This window comes from Parasteatoda tepidariorum, chromosome 7 (genome assembly GCF_982258835.1).
Source record: "Parasteatoda tepidariorum strain Cologne lab strain chromosome 7, Ptep-v5.0, whole genome shotgun sequence".
Classification (NCBI taxonomy): Eukaryota; Metazoa; Arthropoda; class Arachnida; order Araneae; family Theridiidae; genus Parasteatoda; species Parasteatoda tepidariorum.
Genome location: NC_141761.1, coordinates 3641091 through 3664555, shown reverse-complemented (window position 1 = coordinate 3664555; position 23465 = coordinate 3641091). Strand labels below are relative to the sequence as shown.

Genomic DNA, 23465 nt, shown 5'->3' with positions numbered 1-23465 from the left:
TTAAAATATCACAAAATATATTTAAAAAAATATTATATAAGAAAAGAAAAAATTGGAATGTCGACCGCAACAGGGTTTCGAACCAATGGCCCCCGGACAACAAATCTAACTTGCCACACAGCTTTAACAACTGCGCCATGCTTCTCTTGCCAACCCCGCGAATATTTAGTTTAAAACACCTCCTCCCGGATAGTAAACAAAACTTATTTTGGCAGATTGTTGGCCCACTAATTGGTATATAAAAAAATCCTTCGGTGAAATTGTTCTATATATTAAATTCTAATTTTGGGCGGAGTTTGAAATTTATAAGTTAATATTATAGGGAGTTACGGGGTGTGAGGTGTGCGTCGCCTCCTGCTATGACTTCTGTCCCTTTTTCTGCCTTTATTCACTCTTTTGCAAAGAAAAATAATTCTTCTCTCATATAGAACACTTTATTTGCTTTAAAATATTGAAAAGAAGTTAAAAAAATAATATAAATTAAAATAAATAAATAAATAAAATTTAGCCGAAATTTATCCGTTTATTAGCTATTATACGCTATTTCCCAAAGAAAAAATAGTTTTTTTATTATGTACAGAACACTTGATTCACGTTAAAATATCACAAAATATATTTAAAAAAATATTATATAAGAAAAGAAAAAATTGGAATGTCGACCGCAACAGGGTTTCGAACCAATGGCCCCCGGACAACAAATCTAACTTGCCACACAGCTTTAACAACTGCGCCATGCTTCTCTTGCCAACCCCGCGAATATTTAGTTTAAAACACCTCCTCCCGGATAGTAAACAAAACTTATTTTGGCAGATTGTTGGCCCACTAATTGGTATATAAAAAAATCCTTCGGTGAAATTGTTCTATATATTAAATTCTAATTTTGGGCGGAGTTGGAAATTTATAAGTTAATATTATAGGGAGTTTCGGGGTGTGATGTGTGCGTCATCTCCTGATATGACTTCTGTCCTTTTTATCAGCCATTATTCCCTCTTTAGCAAAGAAAAATATTTCTTCTCTCATATAAAACACTTTATTTGCTTTAAAATATTGAATAGAAGTTAAAAAAATGATATATATTAAAATAAATAAATAAATAAAATTTATCCGAAATTTATTCGTTTATTAGCTACTATACGCTATTTCCCAAAGAAAAAATAGTTTTTTTATTATGTACAGAACACTTGATTCACGTTAACATATCACAAAATATATTTAAAAAAATAATATTTAAGAAAAGAAAAAATTTGAATGTCGACCGCAACAGGGTTTCGAACTAATGGCCCCCGGGACAACAAATCGATCTTGCCACACGGCTTTACCAACTGCGCCATGCTTCTCTTGCCAACCCCGCGAATATTTAGTTTAAAACACCTCCTCCCGGTTAGTAAACAAAACTTATTTTGGCAGATTGTGGGCCCACTAATTGGTATATAAAAAAATCCTTCGGTGAAATTGTTCTATATATTAAATTCTAATTTTGGGCGCAGTTTGAAATTTATAAGTTAATATTATAGGGAGTTACGGGGTGTGATGTGTGCGTCGCCTCCTGATATGACTTCTGTCCTTTTTTCAGCCATTATTCACTCTTTTGCAAAGAAAAATATTTCTTCTCTCATATAGAACACTTTATTTGCTTTAAAATATTGAAAAGAAGTTAAAAAAATAATATAAATTAAAATAAATAAATAAATAAATAAAATTTATCCGAAATTTATCCGTTTATTAGCTACTATACGCCATTCTCCAAAGAAAAAATAGTTTTTTTATTATGTACGGAACACTTGATTCACGTTAAAATATCACAAAATATATTTAAAAAAATAATATATAAGAAAAGGAAAAATTTGAATGTCGACCGCAACAGGGTTTCGAACCAATGGCCCCCGGGACAACAAATCTAACTTGCCACACAGCTTTATCAACTGCGCCATGCTTCTCTTGCCAATCCCGCGAATATTTTGTTTAAAACACCTCCTCCCGGTTAGTAAACAAAACTTATTTTGGCAGATTGTGGGCCCACTAATTGGTATATAAAAAAATCCTTCGGTAAAATTGTTCTATATATTAAATTCTAATTTTGGGCGGAGTTTGAAATTTATAAGTTAATATTATAGGGAGTTACGGGGAGTGATGTGTGCGTCGCCTCCTGATGTGACTTTTGTCCTTTTTTCAGCCATTATTCAGTCTTTAGCAAAGAAAAATATTTCTTCTCTCATATAGAACACTTTATTTGCTTTAAAATATTGAAAAGAAGTTAAAAAAATGATATAAATTAAAATAAATAAATAAATAAAATTTATCCGAAATTTATTCGTTTATTAGCTACTATACACTATTTCCCAAAGAAAAAATAGTTTTTTTATTATGTACAGAACACTTGATTCACGTTAAAATATCACAAAATATATTTAAAAAAATAATATATAAGAAAAGAAAAAATTGGAATGTCGACCGCAACAGGGTTTCGAACCAATGGCCCCCGGGACAACAAATCTAAATTGCCACACAGCTTTAACAACTGCGCCATGCTTCTCTTGCCAACCCTGCGAATATTTAGTTTAAAACTCCTCCTCCCGGTTAGTAAACAAAACTTATTTTGGCAGATTGTGGGCCCACTAATTGGTATATAAAAAAATCCTTCGGTAAAATTGTTCTATATATTAAATTCTAATTTTGGGCGGAGTTTGAAATTTATAGGTTAATATTATAGGGAGTTACGGGGTGTGAGGCGTGCGTCGCCTCCTGATATGACTTTTGTCCCTTTTTCAGCCATTATTCACTCTTTTGCAAAGAAAAATATTTCTTCTCTCATATAGAACACTTTATTTGCTTTAAAATATTGAAAAGAAGTTAAAAAAAATAATATAAATTAAAATAAATAAATAAGTAAAATTTATCCGAAATTTATCCGTTTATTAGCTATTATACGCTATTTCCCAAAGAAAAAATAGTTTTTTTATTATGTACAGAACACTTGATTCACGTTAAAATATCACAAAATATATTTAAAAAATAATATATAAGAAAAGAAAAAGTTTGAATTTCGACCGCAACAGGGTTTCGAACTAATGGCCCCCGGGACAACAAATCGAACTTGCCACACAGCTTCACCAACTGCGCCATGCTTCTCTTGCCAACCGCGCGAATATTTAGTTTAAAGCACCTCCTCCCGGTTAGTAAACAAAACTTATTTTGGCAGATTGTGTGCCCACTAATTGGTATATAAAAAAATCCTTCGGTAAAATTGTTCGATATATTAAATTCTAATTTTGGGCGGAGTTTGAAATTTATAAGTTAATATTATAGGGAGTTACGGGGTGTGATGTGTGCGTCGCCTCCTGATATGACTTCTGTCCCTTTTTCAGCCCTTATTCACTCTTTAGCAAAGAAAAATATTTCTTCTCTCATATAGAACACTTTATTTGCTTTAAAATATTGAAAAGAAGTTACAAAAATAATATAAATTAAAATAAATAAATAAATAAAATTTATCCGAAATTTATCCGTTTATTAGCTATTATACGCTATTTCCCAAAGAAAAAATAGTTTTTTTTTTTATATACAGAACACTTGATTCACGTTAAAATATCACAAAATATATTTAAAAAAATAATATATAGAAAAGAAAAAATTTGAACGTCGAACGCAACAGGGTTTCGAACCAATGGCCCCCGGGACAACAAATCTAACTTGCCACACAGCTTTACCAACTGCGCCATGATTCACATGCCTGCCCGCGAATATTTAGCTTAAAACACCTCCTCCCGGTTAGTAAACAAAACTTATTTTGGCAGATTGTGGGCCCACTAATTGGTATATAAAAAATTCCTTCTTTTCAAATGTTCGATACATTAAATTATAATTTTGGGAGGAGTTTGAAATTTATAGGTTAATATTATAGGGAGTTACGGGGTGTGATGCGTGCTTGCCTCCTGATATGACTTGTGTCCCGTTTTCAGCCTCTATTCGCTCTTTAACAAAGAAAAATACTTCTTTTCTCATATAGAAGACTTTATTCGCTTTAAAATATTGAAAAGAAGATAAAAAAATGATATAAATTAAAATAAATAAATAAATAAAATTTATCCGAAATTTTTCCGATTATTAGCCATTATTCGCTATTTCCCAAAGAAAAAATAGTTTTTTTTATATACAGAACACTTGATTCAGGTTAAAATATCCAAAAATATATTTAAAAAAATAATATAAAGAAAAAATTTGAATATCGACCCTCGCAGGGTTTCGATCCCCTGGCCCCCGGGACAACAAATCTAACTTGCCACACAACTTTACCAACTGCGCCATGATTCATATGCCTGCGCCGCGAATATTTAGCTTTAAAAACGTCAGTGTAGGGCAGGGATGGCGAACCTTTATGCACCAACGTGCCATTTTTTCTAAAAAATTCTTTAATGAGGTCATAGACGTGCCGACAATAGGTTTTGACTTCGTGATTATTGGGTAAATAATAATATTAAATACTATCAACTCAAAACTCTTTTTTTACTGAGGAAAAAAAAGGACATTTTGCAATGTCTCAGTGATAGGCGTAATTCAACTTAAAGTGACATCAGTGTGACTTCCATTGTTGCAGATTAGATAACAAGTAACTTATATTAGGGATATAAGATGTTAGTTTAAGCAGAGCTGTTAATTTTTTTTTGCTAGTTATTTATTGTTAACTTGTTAATTTTTTGTGAATTTTAATTTAATTGTTAATATGCTTCATAGTGAACTTTGTGATCTGTGGCGTGCCCAAAATATTGAATCACGTGCCATAAATGGCACGCGTGCCATTGGTTCGCCATCCCTGGTGTAGGGTATACCGGCCAATGGCTCTTGACCTTAAAAAAACATCAGTGTAGGGTATACCGATCAGTGGCACTTGACCGTAAAAAAACATCAGTGTAGGGTATACCGGGCAATGGCACTTATCCAGACCTCGTATGACTAGATCTTTGATAAATGTCCGAAATATATACTAGGTCTAGTGCCACTTTTGCTATAGCTTATTTTAAAAAAAATTAAACAAAGCGTTTGAATCAATTTTAAACTGATAACGAAATTATTGCTTTAAAATTAAAAAAAATAATAATAATAACTGCGCCAAATAAAAGTAATTGAAGTAGTTGCTTTATACAGCGCATGTGCGGAAAAAATTTTTTAAAAAAATTATCAAGGTGCATCTAAAAGAGGATGAATATCCCAAGAAAAATTCTGGAGCTTAGGGTGAAACCAAATAGCTGATTTTTAATCCAGCGGCCTTTGATGACTTTCTTTCCTTTTTAGATATTTTTCTCTTGTCTGTTGTTTTTAACAATTATATTACAAGTTTTTATTTCGTTTTAAATTTTTTACCTGAATTGAAATACAAATCCAAGAAAAGTTCTCTTTTATTTAATTTTCTTTTATTACACACTTTATCTCATTTTCCTCATTTTTGTGGTTGGCATCGTTGCTATTATCATCCCTCCTTAGCATTTGCCCCGAAGTGCATTCTAGAACACATACTATTTAAATATTACCAAAAATAGTACGCTAAAATTCAAATTAATTAGTAATAAAAAAGGAAATTTCTTCTCAAGTAAGAAAATTTTCAAATTTAAGAATTGAAGGATTGAAGAATTAAACAGTCTACCAAGTCTTATGTGTAGAAATCAATAATTTATGAATTTAAAGCTGACTGTTCAGTTACTGTGTACAATTTTATGTTCTCAGTTACAAAAATTAAATATCGCACTATCACACCTGAAAAATTTATAACAGGAAAAAAATGCCTAATTAAACCATAAAGAACCATTTAAACTGATTAATGAAAAACTAGTTCTTTCTAGGCTTTTTTAATGGATCTAATTTCACAAATAATAATCTGAGATTTTAGAAAATTATTGAGTGGCAAGTGGTATTTTTTTAGATTGAAATATGCTTAAGATACATTCATTATGGCACAAAAAAAATTTCTTTTATGAATAATAAATTTTATTTAAAAAATAAAAAGTTGCGTGCATGCACCATTGGCCAAAGCAATGGACAAACCATTAGTTGAACATTAGCTATTTTTTCATGAAATTTGTTATATTTTTATTTTATTTACTGAACGCTGAACTCTTTTCCGTCATGAAAACATAGGATCAATCTTAAAGGGAATAATTATACATTTTCAAAAAGTCGAATTGAATAAAATTAGTGAAAAATATACATCACAGTGTTAATAAAAAAAATGTTTATTGAAATGGTGTTTTTACGCACCTTGCTTTAACCGAAAATGAGTTAAAGCAATCAGATCAATAGAACCTGAACATTTATAAATTGCAAAATGTTATTTAAAAAGCATTTTTTTAAATTTTTTGTCTTGAATTAAGCTTTAGTTGCTTTTTTTTTCTGTAGTGATGCCAATCTTTAGGGTAGATATAAAAAAAATTATGAAAATTTTTAGTTTGATGTAATGAGTATGAAAAAACCAGTTTTCGAATCAAAATATATTTTTAGAAAATAAAGAGATGTTTTCAAAATTAAGGGAGCGCGAAGTATGATTCAAAAATGTTAAAGATTTTAACAAGCAAGTAATACTTAAAAAATTTGCATTTTCTTTTTCTTCAGAAATTTTAATTTTAGTTAAAACACCCCTTTTGACTTTTCCTTAGAGAAAGTGTAAGTGTTTGGAAACTTAAAGTTGCAAGAAAAGTTTTAAATACGCTTGTAAAAGTACGTTAAATAAAAGAAAGTTAAATAAAAGAATAATAGTTTAAAACCACTCTTTTTTATTATTTTTAGAAAAGTCTTTCACTGCATTCGAATGCAGGGAAAATTGTGAGCAGAATCCTGTTCACAATTTTTAGATTTTGAGTTTCAATAGTTTTTCTACATTTTTTGTAATAATTATATTTTTCGAATTTTTTTGTATTAATGTTCTAAACAAGTCATGGAGTGACTCTTCAAAGGTATTTCCCTCTTCAAAGAAAAGATAAATTACAATTTAATTGCATTATCAAAAAATTAATTTTTATTATTAAAAAATAAAAAGTAATAATTTATGTCATTTTCTTTAATCATCTAGCTTCTAGCTTCAGCAAAGTCTCGTTACTATACTCCAAACCACCGTATTTTGACAGGGCTGTCAGAAAGCACGCGAACCTATGATCCCAACCAGTGTCATGGAAACTATCTAACCCCCTCTCCAAAAAGTCCAAACTGTGATGGCAAGTCTGAAAAACTTTCAATACATATTTTCTCTTCCGTTTTTAGTACTTCTCTATACCCAAGTCTTTTATTTTAGCCTTTCTAGTTAAAGGATTTCATTTACCAGGTTATGCTTCAAATCTCTGTCTACCATTCGCGTATTTTTCTTAAACAGTGAGAATGTCCCTTGAGGTTAAACAACGGGTGAGCTAGATGCTTTAGGCATTTTAGTAAAATTTAAGATTAAAGAACTCATGTAACAGAAATAGAAGGTCAGAAACGTCGTAATCAAAACAAACTGAATGCAAATTTGGCAGAAAATTTAATTTTTTGTTTTTTCAATAAGCTTCGAGAAATGAGCTTAAAATTTTCTATTTTTATAAGTCTATGAAGAATGGACCTCATTTAAGAAATCTATCTTCTCTTGGGAATTCCTTTAAAGAACATTAAGCATGAAACTTTAATAATACAAGTATAGTTATTTTAAAAAAGGAATGTAAAAAAACTACATTTCCTGTTATTATATTAAATTGTAATTTATTTAAATTCAAATATGTTTATGTAGGAACAGATTGCTAAACAATTTTATTTGGCTATTTTTACTATCACCCATTTCATTCAATTTATTTCGGTTTTATTCATTTTTTTTCAATGTCCTGGAAAAAATAAGCTTTTGCCAGTAAATATTCCTAACCATTACCAATCCAAAATTTCTTGACAATCTGGAATAGAAAATTTTGTTTACTATATTTTCCCTTTGGTTTTTGACCCCACATTTTTTGTTGAAAGTTTTTTGCTTTGGTAAATTCTTTTACCCTTTATAGTTGAAACCATTAGTTTTGTCATATCTTGTATACTACTAACAGCTATGTTATTGATTAAATTGTTCTCAGTTAAAAATTCTTGCAAATAAAAGTTTATTCAGCTAACTTTATTTTTGTTGAAAGAGACAAATTTTTGAATTTTTAAAACTAAGTTTTATTTGCTAAGTTGAATAATTGAAGTTTATTATTTTTGTGAAATATGACTAATTTATTGATCTATGCCAATAATACTTACTTTTTTGATGATGCTACTGAAATTATACATAGTTTTTTTTATTTTTTAAAAAATTTCTGAAAAATATATGTTGTATAAAATAATTTTTTGATAATCTAATTTACAACATCGGATTACTGTGTTTTATACAATCTACCTCTCTTTTTTAGTAATTTATTGAATAGCACCCTTCTGTGTTTTTCACATTTTTTAATAATTATGAAGCAACAATACTGTGAATTCTGTTTTTTATTTAATTACGTAAACCAAGTTGAAAGATTAGATGAAATAATGATAGGTGGATAGTTGAAAACCCTTAGAATGTAGTAATCATTGGTAAAGAAAGGACTGTAGAAAAAAGTGAATTTTTATTTCTGTCTAAAAATACCCTTTTGAAGAACATTTTCTTTTTTTTTTCGTGGGGGACACACACTTTTTTTTTAGATTTAGGTAAAATATACAAAAATTATTTAAAGAAATTATGCCAGAAGAATGAGATAAAAACGCATATATTGCTAGTTTTGATGTAATAAACGTGTGTTCAGTTATATATTAAGATTATTTTATAGGTAAATAAACCCTTGATGTACTTATTACAGTTTAGGAAATTTTAAATATTGACTTACTGACCTCTTGGTAGACACTCATTAAGAATTGTATCATTAAGAATTAATCTTCTCTATTATGGAATTATAGAAAAATTATATGATTATAGTCATTACACGTTTATAGTCACTGTCCACTGCAATAAAGTTTCTCATTCAAACTTTTTATTCTTTCACAGGAATGGACACCAGATGAATATATACCAGATTTTTTTTACGATCTCAGAAAGCTCTCGTGTATCTGAACGACTTCATCACTGGATTGATTTAACTCTTGGTTATAAATGGTCTCTTAAACAAATGGATTTGTTTTTGGAGTGTTGAAAATCATATTCATTTTCTGTACTGTGATTTTTAAGTAGCTTTTAGACTTATCACTATCCATATAGATTAGTTTTTCAGGTAAAAATTAAAATAAATAATGTGAGAGTACTATTTTTTTTATTTTTTTATTAATTAAATTATTTATTAATAATTTAAAGTTTAAATTATTCTTTTATAATGGTTTTAATTTAGGTGGGGGAAAAAAACGAACATGGTAACGTCAACTTAAAATTTTTTTTTAAAAAAATCTAATATTACAGCAGATATTCTTGCATTTTGTAGGGGGGAAATGCACTAATAATTTCTTTTTAAGCAATTTTGTTAATTATCATCACATTAAAAGAAAATAATAAAAAAGTTGTGAAATCCATAGCAGTAACTACCGGGGGAAAAAAATATTGTAGCGAAACCACGCGAATCGGTTTCTTCGAAAAAGGGTTACTAAATGCGTGTTTTCATTTCAAGATTCAGTTGCTGTAATAAATAATATCAAATTAGTAATATAGGATTTTAAAAACTATGTGAAATCAAAAGTAATAACTAAATAAAAAAATTACTAGAATGAAAATTTCTGCTGAGAAGAAAACCGAAATTATTTACTTCCTACCAGAAAAATCTTTTTTCAAGAACTCGGTATTGTTCTGTGACAATGTTGCCACAGGGGAGAAAAATATCACCCATTAGTATATTTTTAAAATATGTTACATATGTTAAAATACAATCTAGTTAATTCCTACCTGAAAGATTACGTATCTTATGAAACTGAAGCTTTACTTTAAGTTTAAATCATTTAAGCTAGTGTATTTTATTTTTCTTGGCGGAAGAGCTTTTATCATATCATAATCATATGGCAGTGAAAAAAGGTAAAAATGTTATTTTTTTCTTTTATAAATTAAAATTATAGTTAAACCTGTATATCATGAACTTGAATTACATTTGTTTTTCTAACGGTGAAGGGGGGGGGGGGGAGACTCCTTTTGATAGCCAAATATTTTATTTCACAAAATATTTATAAAAGGCTTAAAAGATTCTTATTTTTTGTTGAAAAATTTGGTTATGTCAGAAAATTTGGCTATGTCAGAAGTAACTGTTTGAGGCAAATACGTGCTTTATAAAATTTAAAAGGCCAACACAGTTATTATTTTGGTGAAAATGTTAAACAAATTACCGTTTTCATTCATTAACATATTTTTTTGCTTTCTCTTTGAATTTGTAATGTAGATGTATGACTGTAATTTTATTGCTTTTAAAACTGCTGACGTACAAAATCATGCATTTTTAGGTTTTTTTTGCCCTCCCCCATCTATCTATATACTTGGAGATGGTTGGAGGAAAAAACAGGAGCAAATAGTTCGAGATGGTGAAAGTGAGCAAGGCTCTCAATTATGCGCTTTCATTGGGATTGGAAATTCTGATCAAGAAATGCAACAGTTAGATTTCAATGGCAAAGCAAGTACTCATTATGTAAAAACTTATGTCTTTTTATTTATTGATTTCCTTTTCCTTTTTAATGTATATTTTATAAAATTTACATCATGCTGCTTTTCATTTTTCTTAAATTTAAGTAAAATTTTTAAAACAAAAAGAATGTTGGCACAATTTTTATCAGAACTTAAAAACAAGGCAATAAGTCTAGCTGATTCTTAATATAACTTTTTAAATTATTTCAAGTATTGGTGGAGAAAAACTTAACCTTTTTGTTACTAAACAAAAAGTAACAGTTTTCAAATTCAATGTAAATTTATGAATAGAAATTTATAAATTATCAGTATATAGAATTGAAAGATTGTCTGTGTGCTTATTTCATTGCTCATTTAACATTTATTTAACTTAGTATTATTAACGAACATTGCTGTTGATCAGGTTCATTCGTGGATCATCTAGTTCAGTAAAATAAATATTTGTGAATTGTATTTATTGAAATATTTAATGAACAGGAAATTTTTTCCTCTGACCAGATAGCTGATAAACTGAAGTGAATAATCCGCTCACAGTTAAAGAGGAGTTTAGTGTATAGTAAAATAATTATTATAGGGTAAATTTTAAATGAAAACATAGAATAAGAAAGAGCAAAAAACACAATTTCTTTTCTATCACTATTGTGTAAAAATGTTATTTCTAATGTCACTTGCCACACGAGCAAGCCTGTTGGGTGAAACCGAGCAAATTTAAGGCAGAGCTGTGTAAAAATTGTTCACATGATTCAGAAACACAAATAATTTTAACAGAATTGATATCATTATTTTTTTCATTCCATTTAATTTTGAAGAAATTTTAAGTTAAAAGAAAAATGGTATTGATTTCTATTTCATTTATGCACTGATTTTGCTCTAGATGTTGAAAAATTCTGTTGATTTCATGGTATTTTGTGTAGTTAAAGAATTTTACTTATTTATTATAAACCATGATCTTATTTTGCATTGAATAATTTTGTTAATTGAATACTGTTCTGTTCAAAAGTATCAAGGGGTATTTGTAACGTTGTTAACTGTTTTAATTGTTTAACTGTTTAACTACTTTTTAAAAAGCTAAAACTTATGTGATCTTTTGTCAAAAATGTGGTAAGCTATAACCCTAAAATTAAAGAAAAAGAAAGATAGTTTGAGAAGATTCTCCCAACACAAAATTATGAATGTTAGCTGTACAATATTTTATTTTATATTACAGCAGATGTAAAGCTGTTTACATCTAAAACATGTTATAATTTCTTTTCTCACTGCTGAATTTGTTTTGTAGTGGATGATACTGAATCAGAGTCTGAGGAATTTACTGTTCATGATGGTTACATTCATTATGGTTCTACTGTTAAGTTAGTCTGTTCAGTTACAGGAATGGCATTACCCAGACTGGTAATTTTTCAACTTTATTGTGTTTTCTTTTAATTTAACAACATAGGTTTAATATGCAATAGTGCTTTTGTGTATCTTTCTGAATGTTGTCTTTGTTTTATTTTTAAATTTAAACTATATATTATTATTCTTTTTGAAAAGCAGAACAGAAAAATTGCTTTTGGTAGTTTTAGTGGCAATATTGTTTTTGTGTATTTTTCAGAACGTTGTCTTTATTGTTTTCTTCTTATTAGGCTTCTTTGACTTTTTTGTTGTTTGAACACATTTAAATGACAAACAAAAACGGTTTTCTTTTTTAACTATATATTAATATTTTTTTGAAAAGAAGAAAAGCAAAAATGCAAAGCAATAAATTCTGTTTTCAAGCTACGAAAAATGGTGATTATGTGTCATGTTAATGCATTATATGATTGTTTTAATTTTGTTCTTTTTAATGAAAAATATTTTCATGCTGTTAATTAAAAAATATTAGGTTTATCTTTTAGGTCTAATTAAAGAACTTTTTAATATTTTTTATGTTTGTTGCAAAACTGAATTTTTATGAATTCTTTATTTCTTAAGTTTTATTGAAAGTAATTTGGATTTTCGTGAATGTAACAATCTTACTTCAAGGTGGCCACCCACCTGGATAACCTTGTAAACCTGGAATTATCAGGGAATTTTTTTTTACTGGAAAAAATCAGGGAAATTTGTACAGAAACCTGAAAAAATCAGGGATTTTTTAAAGAAAAGCTGGAATTTTTTCTTTGATTTTTCTTATTTTTACTAATTTAAATTATTTACTAATTTTCTTAATTAAAATTATTTTCCAACTGTTATACCCACTTTTAGACAAAAATTTATTGCCAAGCAGTTAAAATATAAATATAAAATAATTGTCTTCACTTTTCTAACCAAAAGAGCAATAAAACTGATATAAATATTCCTGCTGTCGTACATACCACCCACAGAATTGTCAAATAGCTGCCTCACTTCACACTGTTGGAAAAAGTTTTTAGCTTCTTTAAATTGTCTTGGGCTCTTTTTGTCATTACTTCCGAAATATCGGATATCCAGAGAAACACCCCTTTGTTTGATTTCTGGTCATAAATTGCTCGGAACAAAAAATTTCTAAGACTGCTAATAAGGTCTTGTTCGTATTTCTTTATTTGGGTCACTCTGCTTCGAGATTTCCGTTGTATCACTCGTTCACTTCTAATTTTTCTTTTTTACAAAATTTAGATATTTTCTTCTAATTTATAATAAAGGCTTTTTTTTCCCTTTAATTATCCTAAATGTTTCAACTAGCCTAATTGTTAAATTTACTTAATTATCAGGGGTCCGTCCAGGCCGAATTTACTACCGTTTCGCGGTACCTTCACAAATTCAATTTTAGGTAAAACGGTAGTTTCACAAATTCAACTTTAGGAAAAACGGTAGTTTCACAAAATACTTTTTCTTAAAATTTTATTTTTGTATCCCTTAAGAAACGATAAATCTATATTTTTACCATGTTTTTGTATTGATTTTTTAATATAATTTTTAATTTTTCACAAATTATGTCTAAATTTTCACAAAATAGGTACCTTTCAGAAAAACCTAGACAGACCCCTGATTATTGTAATTGATTTTATATTGTTTAATTAATCCAAAATAATCGCACATGAATTCGTGAACTCCGAATTTCTATATTGAAGGACATCAAGAAGACATAAATTTTTCACCTTTGGAGGTAAGTAAAGGTTTTTATTAAATGAACTTTGTGGTAAAGGAAAACACGTGAAAGGTTTACACAGTTTTTCATTTATACATTTTTTAACATGATGAAATTATCAATTATCTAATAGCTTATTATATTTGCCCCTGCTTACATCAATATTTTTTACTTAAATTAAAAAATTTGTCAAATAAAAAAATATGTTTTATAAATAATTTTTAAGAGGTGAAGAACTAAGCCAAAGCTTCTTACTAAAGGGTAACTTGACCCACTTTGTTCTGAAGGATGAGTATTTTATGAACCAACAAAGCAATAAATAAGTATCTAAAAAATGCTATAATTTTGTTTAAAGAAACATCAAATCTTATTGTTATTTACTGTTGAATAGTAAGAAATCTGAAGCTACATTGTTAAATATTAATATTAATGCTTATTACGGAATGAATATTAAGGTTTATTCAGTAATTTGAACTTAGTGGAGAGAAATATATCTTTTTTTATTTATTTATTTAGTTTTTTTAATTTATTTAAATTTTTATGTATTTATTTAGTTACCACTATTTAATTCCCTCTTTGATTTACTAAAATTCTTCATTTGGTCTACTTTGGATGAAATTCAGATCTAATTTTATTTTAATTTTACTTACGGCTAAAAGACAGAAACACCATGTGATATTGCTTGATACAGCATTGAAGTCAATTGATCATTAGCTAAACAAATATTTAAATATATATGTAAAAAAAAAAAATGTCAGGCCTCCTGTCTGACCAAATTTTCATGTTTTCCCTAAATATGAAATATGTTTAATTTGTGAAATATTATATTTCGTACACAAATGTTTATTAATCATACTTTCTTCTATTTTTAACTTTTTTATTTTTGCTGTTATTATGTGTTTAAAGAAATAAGGCTTTTAAATTTTTAAATCAAAGTCGAAACAACTTTTTAAAATTGTAAATGGAAACTATTTATGAAGTTTAGACAGATTTGTTTTTATTTTAAGTCTGTGCATTTAATTTAATAAAATAAAAACAAATACAAAAGAAATTTAAAAAATATAAATAAATGACTGGATAAAATAAAAAAACTTCTCTTGTCATTAGAAAGGAACGCATCATCTCTTAAATAATTTGAGTAAAAATAAGCAATTTTTTTAGTTTTAAAGGTAAAAGAGATTTGTTTAAAAGGTAATTTTGTCCCATCATTTGCTCATGAGACTATTTAATATCTGTTTCTAAGGATCGCAATTCCTTTTTATTTTACTTTAAAATTGATACATTTAGTACTTTCATGTGATATGCAGCAGCTTTAATTACCTAAAAAATGACTGAAATTGTCAATTAAAAACACAATTAACTAATACTTTTGAATATGAATTTAAATAACTCCACACGTTTTGTTTTGTTATCTCATTTCATGCTCGCATTATTTAGAGCAGACAGTTGAGTGTGGATGATGTAAGTAAAAAAGGCATACAAAAAAATAGCCAATTTAATTTCAGTTAATGCCCTGGATATTATATTTTTAAACTACTCTCAAAAAATTAAGTAAAAAATGTAAGAGCAGAGCTGATACTTCTAATCCGTCACATTTATTCTCTCTGATATTTAATTGACTCTTTAATAAATCCTTAAAAATGTAAGCCAAAAAATATACATAAATGATAATTTTTATTCTTGCACAAAAATGAAACAAATGCACTTAAAACAATTAAAAAGAAAGCAAATGTAATGAAGAAATATTTTTAATGTAAACATCAATTAAATAAAATCAGCTTGCAAATTTTTTTTTTTTTTTTTTTTACAAACAGTATTAATATAACCGGCCTTCACCTGCTCCAGGGTGTAGGGCTTAGAAGAAGAATAAAAAACATTTGTATATTTCATAATGTTGAAAAATTTACTTCGATTATTATCAACTGGAATAAGGAGGTATTGAACTGCTGGAGAGGGGGGGGGGGTGCTGGTTGCATTCATTTTCATCCTTGTAGCGATTAGCTTTTTCTCTATATTGCTTCTTTAGTCAACATGGCTTATTTTTTAACAAGTATATCATTGCTAGATGATTATAATTTATTATTATCTAATACATTAGAAAACGAGAAAATTTACTGATTGAGAATAGTACCGAAATCAGGAATACATAAAAAAAAATTTCTAAAAATACACACTTTTTATGTAAATAAAATGTAAGGTATTAATTGCTAATTGCTTACTATTTCTAAATTCATAGTATTGAAGTATTTATTTAGATACAGAGAAGGAAATTAATTGAATTTATTGCATTGTTTTATAAAAATAGTTTACCTGCAATATTATTATTTGAAATAAGTGTAGAAATCAAAGTGTAAGAAAATAGCTTTATTTTCAAAATCGGATTTGACTTTCTATGCTAAAGTCCATTTTTAGTATTTATGTCTAAAGAGTTAAGGTGGAAGAACACAAAATGAAGCAAAAGAAGGAAAAAAGAGCTATTTTGGCCAATGAAATCAAAATATTTAAACCATTCATTTGGTCATTTGCAAACATTTTATCGAAAATTCTGGTTTTAAAAATTATTGCTCTTACTATCACACATTTAATAAAAATGCAAAATAAAATTAACTGAATTACTGATTATTCTGCCATGCTCAGCGGTTCCCAAGTGTTGTTTAGACTTCGGAACCCTAAATAATCAGTCTTCTTAAGGTAATGTTAAAACCGTGTAGTATGAAATACTAATGTAATATTTTATAAATGCTTATTCTTTTCCTAATTTGTTATACATTCAATACATTGTTTTTAGAAATATATTTTCGTTTTAAAAAATGCCATTTCGATTTAATTGGTATTTTACTTCAAATAATTTAATGAAGGAAACCAAAAATTTGAAATAAGATATGATTTATAGATTGGATCTAAATATGATCAGAGATTATGAAAAGTACTAACCAGAAGTTATAAGAGTATTTATCCCTGGTAATGAAAAGTACTAATTCGCGAAACCTCTTTAACATTCCCAGAACCCTAAAGTTTCATAGAACACAGTTTGGAACTGCTTCTCTAAGGTATCGTGATAAAACTACCAAAATTTACCACATTTGCTACCGAACAGCAAGGTAAAAAACTATATTTTTATGTTAATTTCATGAGAAGTCTTGACCAAATCGTTACGGAATAAAATTATTCTGTTTTTTGGTGCTCTTATAAATTTTACTATATTCTAATAGTTTTGACCATGCTTTTTTTTTTCTCAGTGCGGTCAGTATCATAGATCACATTTCATAAAAGATACTGTATTGCAGCATGCAAACAGATATGTTTTTCATAATATTTTAGAAGGTCTTCTATTTTGACATCTAAATTTTTTCTTTCGCAAAATTGAAGGGAAAAAAACACGTGTCTAATAGTTTAACATAAAGAACGTATCGAAAATTTTCATCAAAATCAAGAACGTCAAGTGTTCAAATGACTCTTAATTTATTAAATTTCAAAAAAAAAAAAATAAATAAATAAAACCCGCAAAGCAGGTGTGTATAATCGGGGCTGATGAATATGAAATCTAAGGCAAAACTTAGAGATCGTGGGTTCTATTGCAGCTGATGACAGTTTTTAACTTTTATTTCTTAATACAAAAAAAATTATTTCTTATTTTTTTTAAGGTATGCTTGTTAAAAAACTAATGATTTAACAATTATTTAAGAAACTAGAAGGCTCTGCCTTTTGTTCACTTTGCTCACCAACCCTCGTGGTTCCTTCTCATTAATCATCGCAGATTATGAGGAAGAAAGGTTTATCTTCCATTTTTTTAATTATTTTTTTTACAAAAATTACGATTGAATTGTACTTATGATAGTATAGTATATCATAATATACTATCACCAATAATGTTATATGATATATAGTTTTGTATCATATAATTTTACATTATCATACAAAATTATGTGATAGTTTTATATCATATAATTTATATATATGCGCAGTGGAAGTGCGCAATTAATTAAAATCTTACGTACGGAAGCTAACGTGACTTTGCAAAATCTTCATTCATTTACGTCGCACTAGAGCTGCACAATGGGCTATTGGCGACGGTCTAAGAAACATCCCTGAGGTTGATCTGAAGACATGTCATAACGATTTTGATCTTTTGCAGAGGGGATGGCACCCCCGCTGCTCTTTACAGTAGCACTGTTTAACGAACGAGAACCAATACCTCACATCCTCGATCCCTACGCAGACTTATCCAAGTAGTCACCCACCCTCACACTGATCGCAGTCAGTGACGCTTGACTTCGGTGATCTGGTGGGAACCGTGTCTTAACGATCAGTCCACTGGGGCAGTGTTCCCCAACCCCAGGTCCGCGGACCGGTACCGGTCCGTGAATCAAATGGTACCGGGCTGCCCATTTCATTGAAACTGAATTTAAATTCCTAGGTTTAAACCAAAAATTAAAAATATCTGTGTTCCATTAAAATTTTATTTATTTAAAAAAAGGGGCTCCCGAAGGTAGTGACATAAATTTTTTAACTTTTTAAAACGATTACCCCCAGATGGAACCGTCTCATTGCAAAGAAACAAGTTCAAGGTTCTTATTGATTTAACGTTCTAGTAAGTTAAAATGTTAAGTCACTTTATATTTATTTTTTGGTGTAACTGCATTTTATTTTGAAGGCGTGTTTAAATACAATTAAATTAAAATTAATAAATCAAAATAATCTAAAATATAAACAATAAACGTTCCCCCCCCCCCCAAGCGGGCCGCGGTAAAATTATCAAACGTTGACAGGTCCGCGGTGATAAAAAGGTTGGGGAACACTCCCTATCTAAATCTCCCTATTGAGTCATATTTCAAAGTAGATCTCTAAACATAGTTTTAATCTCAAAATTTTGAAAAAAAATTTTCAGCCGTTTTTTTTTTTTTTTTTTTTTTTTTTTTTTGTAAAACATTGTTTGATAATTTTTTTTCTTCTGAAAATCTGTCATATGTCGACATTGGTCATTGGTCCATTTCACTTGAAATAAACTCAAAGGTTTTTTTTTCCTCATTCAAAATGAGAAAATATTACACATGATATTGGAATATGAATTCTTTTCATATGCAGATGAAAATGATGAATACAAAACGGGATTTTTAGCTAATCACGATACGTGATTTTTAAATTGCGAGAAGAATCAAAACGTATGATTTTTAAAATGCGTAAATACGAATCGCGATATAGGATTTCTGAATCATGAGACTACAAATAACTTGATTTGCTACAAAATCGGCACAAATAAACCACGTCATAGTTGGATATCTAAATGAGCGATTCGTAATAATATCGAAATTTTATAAGCATCGTGGAAATACGTCATTTAAATTTGCGATAAAGTTTGCGCAAATAAAGTACGTCGAAAACGAGTTTATTTAAATGCCCCATTTCAAACTTTCAAAACGTAAAATAAATTTTTAAAATAATTGGGATTTCACAAACTGGGTGAAAATGGGTAGCAATAACTACGGAAAAGTCATTGAATTTACCATTAACCCACACACATGAAGAGCGTCATAAGTGATAACTAGAATTCAAAATTCGTATATCGTAATAATGTCGTTTTGAAAATATGGTATTTTCAAAACTATGCGTAAATCCGTAGGGTTAAAAATCGAAAAAAAGAGATCGAAAAACGACATTGATTGAGATTGGGTGTATTAAAAACCTTACTAAGCAATTATGGATTTTTTTTTTTAATTCTTATTATTTTCTTTTTTTTGGATTATTTTATTTAGGTTGTTGCCGCAGGCCGCTCATCGACAGTTGGCGGGCATTTATGAAACTAAACATTTTTGAAACTTAATCCCTTAATTACGCGGCCTTGCCTGTTTTTGCAGCTGACTATTTTACCAACTATTTAGTTGTATTTTTAAATTTTTCAAGATCTTATTATGTACGCAACCACGGAAATTATATTTTCAATAACATACTAATCAATTGTGCTAGTCATTTAGTTTAGGTCTTTCTTTAAATTAAAGGTTCGTTTTTAAATTATTTTATTTAACAACCGTCGTTGAACAGCCGACCCAGATTTAGAGTTTAGGACTATTATTTTTCAACTCCGTAGTCTTCAAATTTTGAAGTTAATCCAGAAGAAAAGGGAAAACTAAGATCAAGTATAGGGCGAAATTTTGACTTCGTGGAGGACATTTGGTGGAACTAACCAGCATTTGCGTTACTTGGAGAGGAAAACCATGAAAACCTCTATCGATTAGCCCGACTGCAAAGGGACTCCAAACCATGATCTATCTACCACTGAAGATATTTCAAGTCAGCACTGTGGTCGATTCATGCAAATTTACAGATTTTACTCTCGCTTTTGGACTCTCCACCTACGCTATAGCACTGAACTTCTTATATGAAAAGTTAAAACAACTATTGCTTTTTTATTATTACTTTTATTACTGTTTCTAACTATAATAACTACATCTCTTTTTCAGATAAAATTTATTAACTTCACTATATTCCTAAGTTGAACCCGATCCAGAAGACAAGGGAACTCCTGGATCAAGTATCTTTTCCTCATCACTTTTTGTGAAACTAGCCAGCATTTGCGTTATGTGGAAAGGAAAGTCACAATTTTTTGAAGAAAGAAAGTTGCGACAAGTTATAAGTTATTATTTTTTCAAATTAAGAGCCAAAGCTTCTTTCCAATCTTTACGTAAAACTTATTTTAATATCGCGTGAACTTATTTTAATTTAATATACTTTGTTACTACGTGAATAACGCCAAGTGTGAAAAATCTCAGTTTCATTACAACACGCGAGTTTTAAATCACACATTTAAATAATCACTTTTTAATGTACTGTGTTTTGTCCGTTTTTATTGAAAATCCATGTTATTCTTTAATTTTTGGCAGTTTTTATAATGCAATCCCAGATGATTTTAAAAATTCCGATATTTATTACATCATGGGAATTATAAATCATACATTCAAATAATTACTCATAGTTACTTATTCGTGCTAATTTTATCGTAAATTAATGCATTTTTTGTTCAATTATTGCGATAATAAATTTTGCTTTTAAGTTTTGCTTTTTTTTTAAACTCTATAAATTTTCTTTAATAAAGATATTTAATTTGATTTTATATTACTCATTAAAATACATTTGTATATAATATATATATATATATATATATATATATATATATTTTACTCTTCTTTCAGTGAGCATTAAAATTTTTTTCATAGAATTTCTTTTCCTTTTCCCCAATATTCAAATATCGATATATTATACTTTTTTTAGTCGAATTAATTACTGATAAATATGGAAAAAAAATTGAAAAAACGCAAAAATGGGTACTCAGCTAGTAATAGATAATAAAAAAAATGAATTCATGCTCTATTATGCCTTTAATAAAATAATAAGCAAATTCCCCAAAGAAAAATTAATCAAGAAAAAGAAAATATTTAACAGATCATCATTCGAGGGCACTTTGATAACTGTAGCAACATTTAAGTCATATAAGATTGACTCAAACTTGCTGAAGAATTTGGTTATTATTTATTAGATCTGCAGGTTTGTGCGCTCAATTTAGGCTGGGAAGATTTCCGTACCGTGATTTGTGGCCGAATAATCGCTATATCTTGGCCACTTCAGGGCAGCGGACCGCGAGAAACTTAAAGAAACGTCGTAAAATGAGACTAACTCGAAGGGTGTAACTCATAGCCACTCCCAAGCAAACATTTACATGTTTTTCTTAATAATTTTTCCCATTAAAATCAATTTGGCTCCTTGGAGATCGTAGTTGGCGTTTTAGATCACGATACGGAAATATCCCCTTTATTCTTATTATACCTTTGTCAAATAGAGAGACAGATAGCTCAATACAAAGAAGTTGGAGCACGGTGGCTCAGGGGATAGAGTTTTTGACTTCCAATAAGGTGAACCGGGTTCGAATCCCGACAATGGCTTATTGATTCGAGATCTGAACCCGGATCGCACCAATCATAGTGCTGATGTAACGTATCCTTAGTAGTAGACGGACCATGGGTTAGATTCAGTTCGTCGTCAGGAAAAACAATACTGTGGGAGTTTTTCGTGGATTTCCTTTCCATGTAACTCAAATGCGGGTTAGTTTCATCATAAAGTCCTCCACGTAGGCAAATTTCTCCCAATACTAGGCCTAGGTGTTCTCCTGTCTTCTGGATTTGGTTGAAAATTACAAGACTACCGAGTTGGACATGAGTAGTCGTGAACACAAAAAATCGGATCGGTTGTTAAATAAAATATAGAGAGTGTCCTCAGTGGTAGACGGATCATGGGTTCCTTTGCAGTCAGGCTAACCGTAGGAGGTTTTTGCTGTTTTATTCTCCATGCAACTATAATGCGGGTTAGTCTCATCGAAAAAGTCCGTCATGGAGGCAAAATTTCTCCGAATATTTAATCCAGGGGTTCCCTTGTCATCTGTATTGGGTTCAAAATTACAAGGCTACGGAGTTGAACATCCACATTCGTAAACACCACGAAAGAAATTGGGTCGGCTGTTCAACGACTGCTATAATACAGAGAAGAGTGGCTGAGAGAATAGAGCACTTGTCTCTAAATGAGGTGACCTGAGTTCGATCCCAATGATAGCTGGTAGATTCGAACTCGGCACCCAGCTCACACGGACCACAGTACAAATGAAAAATATCCTCAGTGGTAGACGGGTCATGGGTTAGACTAATCATATGCCGTCAGACTAACTGTGGAAGGTTTTCCTTTCCATGTAACACAAATGTAGGTTATTTACTGCAAAAAAATCCTCCACGAAGGTATAATTGTCACCAATACTTGATCAAGGAGTCCCCTTATCTTCCACTGGATAGGGTTCAAAATTACAAGACTACAGAGTTGAACATTAGTAGTTGTAAACCGTGAAATTGGATCGGCTGTTCAATGACAGTAATAAAATAAAATACTGAGAAAGACAGTCCGAGGATAAATCCAGGGTAAAAGCGGGATTCAAACACGCTAACTCTAAACGGAAAGAAAATTAGTAAGCTAAAAGCGTAAAAATATTTTCACACAGTCCTTCGAAACTGATTTAATGTCAACAATTTTATTTTTATTAGCATTTGAATTGCTTCTAGCATTAATTAATTGAAATAATAACAAAAAGATAATTTTTAAATTAAAAAAAAATCGACTAAAATAAAAAAAATTCTTTGAAACTACAAATTTTGGGGGGCACAACCTTTTTTAATACTTACTCTGCATGTTGACTAGTGATAGGTTGCTTGAGTATTTTATGTTATAGTAATTTTTATATAAATATTATATTCAGAAACGAAATTATCTGCAGGGATGGGGCATATATATATACATAAGATCAAAATAGTACTAGTATTTCAATTTTTGCTTTATTTAGGTCGATATTCCACTTGTTATTTTTGAGCTAGTTTTAGTTTCAAATTTATTATAAGTGCTCTCTTTTATTTTGAAGTTTTATTTGGAGAAAAATTATTGAATTGTGTTGGATATTATAAATGGTGTAAACCTATTTGGTGTGGTATATATATATATTATATCGTTCTGTAACGAAGTGAACAAGAAATTTACTCATTAGTAAGAGATTATAAAACTGAAATAATTCATTTGCTAGTTTAAAACAGTGCTTAACATTCGAGGAACCAGTTTATTTGTTTATTTATTTTCTTGATAAATTTGTGTGTATTGTGTAATACTTAGCTTTGTTAATCTGAAATGTTCTAATGTTTTTAAACATTACTTCTTAGTATTCCAATTGCTATTTTTAATTGAAATATTATCTTT

General features: G+C 29.2%; 1 protein-coding gene across 8 annotated transcripts in view; it reads left to right on the top strand.

Annotated features, from left to right (window-relative positions):
• Nucleotides 1-9992: 9992 nt before the first annotated feature.
• Nucleotides 9993-23465, top strand: part of LOC147806733 (uncharacterized) — a 36332-nt gene continuing 22859 nt past the window's right edge. For 3 of the 8 annotated variants that reach the window (XM_087167122.1, XM_087167123.1, XM_087167121.1), the window contains exon 1: nt 10095-10610. In XM_087167122.1, coding sequence (XP_087023248.1) covers nt 10368-10610 — 243 coding nt within the window. In that variant the 5' untranslated portion in view covers nt 10095-10367. Of the gene's footprint in view, nt 10010-10091; nt 10611-11882; nt 11996-20864; nt 22926-23465 lie in introns of those variants that run through there. The other 5 variants (XR_015435098.1, XM_087167124.1, XM_087167125.1 and 2 more) reach the window with 5 other exon arrangements.